The 10,794-nt window shown below is 39.4% G+C and overlaps 1 protein-coding gene across 1 annotated transcript; it reads right to left on the bottom strand.

Moving 5' to 3' along the window:
* Positions 1-6,834: 6,834 nt before the first annotated feature.
* LOC122117913 (olfactory receptor 2AG1-like) lies at positions 6,835-7,785 on the bottom strand. Its single transcript, XM_042691782.1, has one exon. It carries the CDS (start codon positions 7,783-7,785, stop codon positions 6,835-6,837), a length of 951 nt encoding a protein of 316 aa, XP_042547716.1.
* Between the last annotated feature and the right edge of the window lie 3,009 nt (positions 7,786-10,794).

Here is a 10,794-nt window from a genome sequence, read left to right as displayed (position 1 = left end):
TTTAAGGGGTCATGCTCATAATACAAACATGGTAGGAATGGTAAAAGCCATCCCACTACCTAAGATTCACAGTATTACTCTGAGCATGAAATATAGACATTTTCCCCCCACAAATCTTAATAATGTGGAAGAATGCTGTTCTAGTGATACTGCATGTAAACAATAAAACTGGTTTAATGGTTTAAATTGGAAAAACATAGGATGTGCACTAAGCCTGTTCTTTATAAATGCATTCCTTGATGAATAGAAGACCTAAAAGGCAATGTGGAATATAAGTTAAAAGTATTCATTAACTTGTTTATTTCTTTTGGATGTGAATACATATAGACACATATGTATATACACATACACACAGACACATGGGTATACACAGCTACACACATATCTGCTGCTTCTGTCATCTGAGATAGGTCAGTAAATATACATTGGATGTACAGAAGATGAGCCCATTCTTGTACAGTGTGTGGTTTAAGGAAGTTCAGAAAGGGTGAGCTTCACCCTGATAGCTTTCCTCACATGCTGAGATTACTAAAAAGAACAAGATGTATATGGCTTGGAAATGCTCACTCTCAATAAAAGCTAAAATTTGAAAGTATAGTTTAATTTTCTCATTTGTATTGCTACAGTATTGTTCAGTGTATTAAAAGATTAATTGATTTCCATTTTTCTTATTTATTGGGATTGGGTTAAAAAGGCTATTACTAGTGGACCCAGGCTAAACTAGATGTATGGATCCTCCTCCCTCAGCCCCTTGAAGGCTAAGACTACAGGCATCAGCATGCCTGGTTTTACTTGGCTTTTGTGATACATATTTACTACAAAGTATTCATGTAGGAGAAAGAAGCTCAAACTAATGTATTGATATGGTCATGCAATAGTTCTCTTTTGAGGTACTATTCAAGGAGTTCTTAACAGACTACTAGAGTCTAGGGAAATGCAGATGCACCCAAAGTATTCAGACTTTAGAAAATACAGTAGTAGAGCTTGAACTCAGAGCTCTGGTACTTCCTTGTCTCATTTGCTCACATTGGTGGTCGACCTGTTCTTTCATACTTGCAGCTCGCTGTATTCACTGTATTCCCTGTATAATGTCAGTCTCGTGGACATTCTGTCTAGGCTGGCTTCAAACCACGTGTTTAAGTGTCAGCCTTTTGAGAAGCTAGGATTTATAAGCATGAGCCAGGTGAACCTAGCATGGCATGAGCATTTTACCCAAAAACCATTATCAGGAATTCTAGAAACTTAGGTCTGGTCAATAGTATTGAATATTGTGATTGCCCACTCCTGCATGAGGTACTGAGATGCCTGCACCAATACAGGTACATGTGTCTGTAATCAATCACCTGGAGTACAGATGGGAGCAAGTGCACTCTGAAGTCTGAGAAATGAGACAGTCTGAGAGCAGGACAGTAATTCTTGGTCCTGTTACCCAAGATTCACTGCCTTCACACACTTTCTAGGGTCAAAGACATATCCCTTACCTCTAAAGAGGAAAGATACAGCCTTCAGCTCACACCCATGTCCTGGGAGTCATTTGTAAGTTGAAGAAGCTAAAGATGCTGAAGAAAGAGAGGGTGCTTCTGAAGGCATGGGTGTGGGTGGGAATGGCTGCCACTAAGATCGGGGTCAAAGCCACCTGCTGTGTCCACCATGGCCAGTCCTCTCTGAGGAAAGGGATGGATGCAGATAATGATCTGAGAATCCAGACAGGAGGCTATGGGAGCCCAAAGCTGATTGCCTCAGAATGTCCAATGTCTGTTCCTATCTCTGCACTGTTAATGGGTGACAATGAGTCCATGTGTCCAGACTTTCATATTTCCTCCCATCTGGAGTCACCAATGACAGAAGTGTCTGGTAGGACTTTTAGAAAGGAGAATGGTCTGAGATACTCAAAGGAAACCTACCATTGTTGTTGTTGTTGTTTTTGTTGGTAGTAGGGCTTGAACTCTGGGCCTGGGCACTGTCCCTCAGCTCTTCAGCTCAAGGCTAGTGCTATACCACTTGAGCCACAGGACCACTTCCTCCATTGTTTATTCATACTGTATCAGAGACAGGAGAGACTCTGGCCTTGTTCTGGGCACTTTTCACTGTCTCCTCCTCCTTTGTGACATGGGCTCCCAAGAAAACACGACTCCAGGATGGTACCCCCGTGGTACCGTCTAAAATGGTATGTTTGTTGACAAATATCATTATGAAATTGCCTCTGACTTGATGAGTGGTTCTGTCCCTTTTGGTCTGGCAAGGGATGGCCCTGACCAAAGAAATGGTTTCAACATCTGACCCTTTAGCATGAGTCCCTGTCCATCATTCAGTATACAGACTCCTGTCTGTGTTAGTGCCCTACTCTCCTCGTATATCCACATACCTCCCTTTCTCTCCTTTCTCTTTCTCTCTCTCTCTCTCTCTCTCTCTCTCTCTCTCTCTCTCTCTCTCTCTCTCTTTCTCTCTCTCTCTCTCTCTGTGATGATACTGTTATTGGAACTCAAGATCTTAATGCTGTACCTAAGCTGAGGCTCTGCCATTTGAGCCATAGTTCTACTAATGGCTGCTTGATGGTTAACCAGAGATAAGAGTCTCATAGAGTTTCATTCACAGGATAGCATTGCAAGGTACTCTGAGATTTCAGCTTCCTGAGTAATAGCTAGGATTGAAGGTGTGATCTACCAGTTCCAGTAGGATTGCTGCTCTCTTTCTACCTTAGTCACTATCCTGTCAGGTAGCTGGTTTCTTCAGAGGGTTTTAAAGGTTATCACCAAGTCGGACATGGTCCATGATCTTTGTGCACCATTTTGAATCAATTTGATAACCAGTGACAATAGTTTCAGTAAGGTTTTCCATTAAGGCTCAGAGAGTTTCACAAATTATAATAGAATCTTATTGACAGAGTTATTTCTAATAACCTACTGTAGTAATTATCAGGTCTTCGTGTCTTGTACTTTCCCTAGCATTAGCCTTCATGTGTGCTCTGACATGTGTCATTATACTTTGTGTGTATTAGTGTTTTGTATTTCACATGAGATTATTTCATAGTCCTTAAAATTCAAATATAAGAATATGGTTCCATAAGAGGGAGCTGTTGTTGACATCTAAATTTTTTATTACATTTTTGTCTTATCTGTGCTTCATTCTTCTTGATAAAAACAGAAGAAACAGAGTATGAATGCACTTTTCTGTTTTCCTAAGCTTGTTGTGCTTGTACAACTGTAAAGGGTGTTCAAGTTTGGTGTGGGTGTTGTATTTCGGTAATATCAAAAGCACACACATGACTCAAGGAAAAACCTGGAGTCGGTGAGGGAAGGAGTGATATGATGCAAAGCACATGTTCTCATTATCTCATATAACTGTAATCCCACTGGATATCACATTTGTAATAACAATAAACCAATATCATGTGTGTGCATGCACACCCAGTATAACATAGTACGTCATATAATGTATATTTTATGTATCATTTACACATAGATTTAAGTTTGAGAAGAGAAGCAGAAGACAATGACATTTGTTTTGTGACTAACATGTATTCTATGCTATTCTGAAGAGGATCTTGTTCTCTGGAAATTTGGTCATTGCTTTCCTGGTGCTTTTTATTTTTCCTCCAAATAAATTCGAACTAAATCTACTTCATTTATAACATTAAAAGAATTTTTACTTAAGAAATGCTATTGAAGTTGAGAATACAACAGTGGTTTTCAGAGCTTTGGTAAATTGAGGGTTGAGGAAAAACAGAAAGCTCCTGATTAAGGGTATTGAGATGGGTTAGAGAAAAGCAAGAAAGTCTAGTGTGCTGTTCCATAATACAGTGACTGTATATAGGAGTAATGGAGATTGTATTCACAAGAAACTTGAAAGGATTCTGAATGCTTGTACCAAGAAGCAATGAGAGGAAGTAGAGCTATGGCTTAAATAGTAGAGCTCCAGCATTGGACTACAAGGCAAACTGAAAGTGGCAAACTCTATCTTCAAAACCTAGTCACAAGCCAGACCCAAAGAAACATAGGTCCCATGGTTTCCCTTATTTTCAATAACTAGTATATGTCTAGGATAATCTTACAAGACAAGTAGAAAAAGTCAAAACCTATGTACATATGACTATATAAAATGATGCTAAGCAAAATGAACCCCAACATAGGGACACAAGAGGTTTTTTATCATTTGTTGCTGTTGTTTTTAATGTACTGTAGGATTTTTTTGTTTCTTTTGTATGTTCTTCCCCCATGGTATAACCCCTGTTGTCACTGTATTTGATACTGCTGTCCTGCATCTTGTACGTACATTTTTCTAATTTGGGGAGGGGAGGGGAAATAACAAAATACTGAAACGAGGATACAGATTGACCCATTGTAACAATGAGATGTACAAGACATTATGTTGAAAACAAATTACAATTTTGGTGGGAGAGGGAGGAATTGGGGTGGTGGGGAGGGAAGGGATAGTAGGGAAAAATCAAAGGAGGGGTAACAATGCTTGATAGAAAATGTACTCATTGCTTTACCTATGTAACTGTAACCCCTAGGTACAGTATCTTTACAATACAAAAATATTGAAAAAACCCAGTCACAAAACAATAAATAAAATAAAAGGCCATTGATGAATATTTGAGATGAACATATTTAATCCCAGTTAAATACTTTACATTAAATAGGGATGAAAGCATAATATGATATACCATTTATATATGCATATATAATTTTATGCTTACTACAGTGAATAAAGGTTCTTTCTATAAATGAATCCATGGACTAGACTAGATGTGGTCAAAGCATGTGAAATTCCCTCATCATGAGATAACTTCTATACATATTTAGATGAGTGACCTTCCATTTTTAATGGAGATACACATTTCCATGACCATATGATCATGTAGAACAGGTATTTCTCACCAATGGCTACTTAGTGATGCTTTCTTCTGCAGTGTGTGGTGGCATACTGAACAGTGATGGAGATTCTTAGGTCAATTGCTGGACTACAAAATTAAAGGTAGAATGCAGTATAGCACACATTCTTCACTAATGTGGAATTTGCTACTTAACCTTATTAAACCAGAGTCAGCAGTCATGTAAGCAATAAAGTGATAGTAATATAGAGATCCATTTCCTATTCTAATTGGAAAGTTTAAGCCCTAAAAATAAATATGATGATAGACATTGGCCAAGTAAGAATTACTTAGTGTGAAACCTCAATCCTCAAGATTATATTATGCTGAATATGGTAAATGTTGGTATAAATTTATATCATGGACATTTGTAATGTAATTAGCTTTTTCTCCCAAATCTTTTTTATTTTTTCAAAACTATTTTTATTTTGGGTCCGGTTGTGGGCCTGAACTCTGAGCCTGGGCGCTGCCCCTCAGCTCTTCAGCTCAAGGCTAGCGCTCTACCACTTGAGCCACAGCACCACTTCTGGCTTTTTTTTTGCTTATGTGGTGCTGAGGAATCGAACCCAGGGCCTCAAGCATGCAAGGCAAGCGCTTTACCACTGAGCCACCTTCCCAGCCCTCAAAACTATTTTTGAAGCACTCAGTTAATAATCATTCTTATTTAGTATCAATTAGCTTTTCTCATAAGTCTACAGAATTCTTTTATCAAATATGCATGGCTTCTTACAATTCACCATTTACAGCATTAGCTTGTTAAAGAACTTAGCAATCTAAGTAATGTGCATGCAACTCTAAGCAGGTTACCATGCATTTTGTTTGATTTTCATTGTATTTATCAGGATAGAAAATGTTCCTTTTTATGCCTTAATTCATATGATTACTTCATTCTATTCCAATTCTATTCCCAAACCTACCTCCAAGAATCATTGAATGTGATTGTGTGTGTGTGTATGTGCATGCGTGCACACACACATAGTAGTGTGCAAGTGTTAACAACCTACAGAGTAATGGCAACTGTTTAGTAAAAAGGACTTTAACATTTGATTTAAGGATATTAAGTTTTTTGATAAATACATTGTAAATTAAATGCAACAGTTTCCTGCATTACATGTGGCTTCCTCATAAAAAAGGAATATTGATAATTAAGAAACTTGTAAATTAAAAGCTATAGTAAATAGGGGACATAAAAGATTAAGATAATTGAAGCTGGGCTCTGGTGGCTCACGCCTGTAATCCTAGCTACTCAGGAAGCTGAGATCTGAGAATCACGGTTCAAAGCCAGCCTGGGCGGGGAAGTCTGTGACACTCTGTATCTCCAGTAAACCACTAGAAAACCGGAAGCGGCATTATAGCTCAAGTGGTAGAGTGCTAGCCTTGAGCTGAAGAGCGCAGGGACAGTGCCCAAGCCCAGAGTTCAAGCCCCACGACTGACCAAAAATAAAAAAAGATTAAGGTAATTGAATAACAACATGGCTATTTCAGTAAAATTTACCACGTATGTTGGTAGCTTTTAAATAAGAAATAAGACGTGACTGACTACATAATTGAAATAAATGACTACAAAATTAGAAGTAACCATATTAACTGAACTATCAATTCTTTTAGAATATAGTTTAAGGACCAAGCTTTTTAAGCCAAAGTTCAATGCCATATTGTCTACTTATCAAGGAATGACCAATCCCCTTCCTGTCTACCACATAGTGTAGATGATGCAGACCACCCCACCAGAGTGAGCCTTACAGATCCCTTCAAAGCTTGACTTCGCCAAGTTGTTTTTGTATGAGGGGATTCCAAACCTAAGGTCATCCCTGCCAGTTCAGTGAATATACTAGCTACAGTAAGAAGTAAAAATAAGAATTTGAAAAGTGTATATAACATCCTTAACAGTGTTTTTCTATTATTAACGAAGTGGTAAGTGTGACAATTTGAGGAAGAAAATGTATAGTAAAAGGTAAGCTCTAAGTGCTGGAGTGTGAAGGCAGGATGTATTTTCCAAGGACCCTTCTAAAGGCCCCCATGACCTCCTTATTTCTAAGGCTGTAGATGATGGGGTTCAGGGCTGGGGTGAAAATTGTATAGAAAAAGGAGAAGATATTGTCCTGTTTGGGATTATGGAAGGAAATGGGAAGGACATATATAAATGAGGCTGGGCCATAGTACATTCCAACCACAGTCAGGTGGGAGGAGCAGGTGACAAGGGCTTTCTTCCTCCCCTCCTTGGAGGGCATGCGGAGCACAGTGCACAGGATTAGCATATAGGAGACCAGAATGGCAGCAAGTGGGGGAATCAGTAACATCACACCCATCAAATAAACCATGAGCTCAAATCTAGAGGTGTCTGCACAGGCCAACTTGAGCAGAGGTGGGATCTCACAGAACAGATGTTTTACCAGCCGGGATTTGCAGAAGGGATAGTGCATAGTGTAACTGGTATATACGATGGCACTCAGAGATGCCACAATCCATGTTGTCATCACCATGAACCAAAGGACTCTTGGACTCATGAAGGTTGTATAGTTTAGAGGATGACAAATGGCCACATACCTGTCATAGGCCATAAAAGCCACAAGGATGTCCTCAGCCCCACCCATAATCAGTTCCAGCAACATCTGAAGGGCACAGCCTCCAAAGGAGATGGTGTTATCTCCACGCAGAAAATCCATGATGGCTTTGGGGGCTATAACTGATGTGAGGAGAAGGTCAATGAGAGAGAGCTGTCTTAACAGGAGGTACATGGGCACGTGGAGCTTCACATCCATTGTGATGAGCAGGAGCAGCAGCCCATTGCTGGTCAGGGCCAGCATGTACAGGAATGTCATTGTGGCACAGAGCAGTTCAGGAACCCTGCTGTCATTCAGAATGCCCACCAAGATGAAGCCACTTCCTAAAGTGGAGTTCCAGACCTCCATTCTATCTTGTCTAGAATCAGATGGCTAATGGAAGTCTTTCTAAGCGTTTTCAGTCTATATTTGAATTGACTCAGGCCAACTAGGAGAGCCAACAGCAATCTTGTGGAATATCTATTCATCCCCTAGGATCCCCCTGTGCTTTCTGATTTTTTGAATGTTTTCAGTGAATTTTAATGATGTTTCAGTTAAACAGGGTACAGACATATTGACTACTGTTCATAATGAATTGTATCATAGATAAAGCATCAAATAGAATTATACACTCAGACATACTACTTACAGAGAAAGAAAACGTCCCTTGAGTCCTAATCATGCAGTAGACCTAGCATTAGTATAAAATCTAGGAGTTTCCCTGCTTACAATCTACTTAGGAATACAGTTCATTTTTAAAAGTTTGTTGCATATAAAACTCTTTGCCATGTTCTTCTTGACCTAGTATCTTCTTTGTTGTTAGCTTGTCCCTATAGGAATCTCTAGGTCTTGGTCACTTGATTTCTTATAGTCTTCAAATATATTATTTTCCTTGGTGGTTGTACTATTGGTCTCCTGGAGGTAAAGGAATTCAGGGCTAGTATAAATGGATAGGCAAGAGTACATTAAGTAATACATTAATACAAACAGTATAAAATTATTTAAATTTAAAATTTCAAGATAGTAGTAAAATATTTACTCAATGGAAGCTAAGACAAGAAATGGTGGATCTCTGCAAGCCTGGAAGCAGTTTCTGGTAGTGAAGGGTATGTATTTAAGGGCCATGTTCATAATACAGACATTGTAGGAATGGTAAAAGCCATCCCACTAGCTAAGATTCACAGCAACACTCTGAGCAGGAACTATACATAATTTCCTCTCACAAATTTTAGTATATGTGGAAGGATGCTATTCTGATGACACTGAATGTAAGCTATAAAACCAATGGAATGGTTTGAATTGGAAAAATACAGGATATGCAGTATGTGTGTGAAATCTTCCACTAAGCCTGCTCTTCATAAATGCATTCCAAGATGTCTAGAAGACCTAAGAGGCACTGTGGAAGAAGAGTGAAAACTATTCACTAAATTGTTTATTTCCTTTGTATGTGTGTACATATAGACACATAGGTATATACACATACACTCAGAAACAAGGGTATACACAGATACACACATATCTATTGCTTCTATCATCTGAGACAGGCCAGTAAATATACATTGGGTGTACAGAGGATGGCCCATTCTTGTAAAGTGTGTGGTGTAAGGAAGTTCTGAAGGGTGAGCTTCACCCTGATAACTCTCCTCACATGCTGAGATTACTAAAAAAGCAAGATATGTATTTCTCAGAAATGCTCAATAAAGCTAAAATTTGAAATTAATTTTAATTTTTAATTTTTAATTAATTTTTTCTTTTGTATTGCTAGGGTATTGCACAGTATATTAAATGATTAACTGGTTTCCATTTTTTCTATTTATTGGGATTGGGTTGAAAAGGCTATTAGTAGTAGACCCAGGCTAAATTTGATGTATGGATCCTCCTCCCTCAGTCCCTTGAATGCTAGTACAACAGGCATATTCATGCCTGTTTTTACTTGGCTTTTGTGATGCATATTTACAACCAAGTAGTTATGTAGAAGAGTGAAGCTCAAACTAATGTATTGATATGGTTATGTGATAGATCTCTTTTGAGGTACTATTCAAGGAGTTCTTAACTGACTACTAGAGCCTAGGGAAATGCAGATGCACCAAACGTATTGAGACTTGAACACAGTAGTTGGGCTTAAACTCGGATCCCTGGTGCTTCCTTGACTCATATGCTAATACGTGTGTTCTGTCATAATTGCAACCCAGCTTTTTCACTATCTAATTCCAATCTAGTGGACATTTCTGTCTAGGCTGGCTTCAACCCATATTTTTGAGGTATCAGATTTTGAGAGCTAGGACTTATAGGCATGAGCCATGTGAACCCAGAATACAATGAGAATTTTACCCAAAAACCATTATCAGGAATTCTAGAAACTTAGGTCTGGTCAATAGTACTGAATATTGCAGTTGCCCACTCTTGTATGCGTTACTGAGATACCTGCACCAATACAGATGCATGTGCTGTTATCAAGCACCTGGAGTACAGATTGAGCAATTTTGCTGTTTGGTCTGAGAAATGAGACGTTCTGAGAGCACGATAGTAAATCTTGGTCTTGGTTACCCAAGATTCACTGCCTCCACACACCTTTTAGGGTCAAAGACATAACCCTTACCTCTAAAGAGGAAAGATACAGCCTTCAGCTCACACCCGTGTCCTGGGAGTCATTTGTGAGTTGAAGAGGCTAAAGATGCTGAGGAAAGAGAAGGTGCTTCTTCTGAGGGGGAGGGTGTGGGTGGGCATGGCTGCCACTAAGATGAGGGGTCAAAGGCACCTGCTGTCTCCACCATGGCCAGTCCTCTCCGAGGAAAGGATTGGATGCAGATAATGATCTGAGAATCAGATCATGCAGAGTACACATGGAGGCTAATTCTAGGAAAAGGGTGGCTGGGGAAGCCCAAAGTTGATTCTCTCAGAATGTCCTCATCCAATCTCTGTTTTCACCTCTGCACTGGTAATGGATGAGGATGAGTCCATGTGCCCCAACTTTCATATTCCTTCCCAGTTTGAGTCACCAATGACAGAGGTGGCTGGTAGGACTTTTGGAAAGGAGAATGGTCAGGGATACTCAAAGGGAACCTTCTATTGTTTATTTTTAATGTGTCAGAGGCAGCAGGAATCTGGCCTCGTCCTGGGGGACTTTTCACTGCTCCTCCTCCCTGGTGACATGGGCTCCCAAGAAAACACAGCTCCTGGAACCTTCATTTTAATGAGTCTCTCTGGACTGGTGCCCTGTGATACCATCTAAAATGTTACATTTGTTAACAAAATATCACTATAAATTAGCTCTGACTTGATGAATGTCTTTGTCCCTTTTGATCTGGCTAGGGATGGCCCTGACCAAAGAAATGGTTTCAAAATCTGGCCCATTAGCATGGGTCCCTGTCCATCATT

Source organism: Dipodomys spectabilis, unplaced genomic scaffold (genome assembly GCF_019054845.1).
Source record: "Dipodomys spectabilis isolate Male_0828 unplaced genomic scaffold, ASM1905484v1 ptg000145l, whole genome shotgun sequence".
NCBI classification, from domain to species: Eukaryota; Metazoa; Chordata; class Mammalia; order Rodentia; family Heteromyidae; genus Dipodomys; species Dipodomys spectabilis.
Note: the sequence above shows the minus strand (reverse complement) of the source record. Positions and strands in the feature narration are given on the sequence as shown.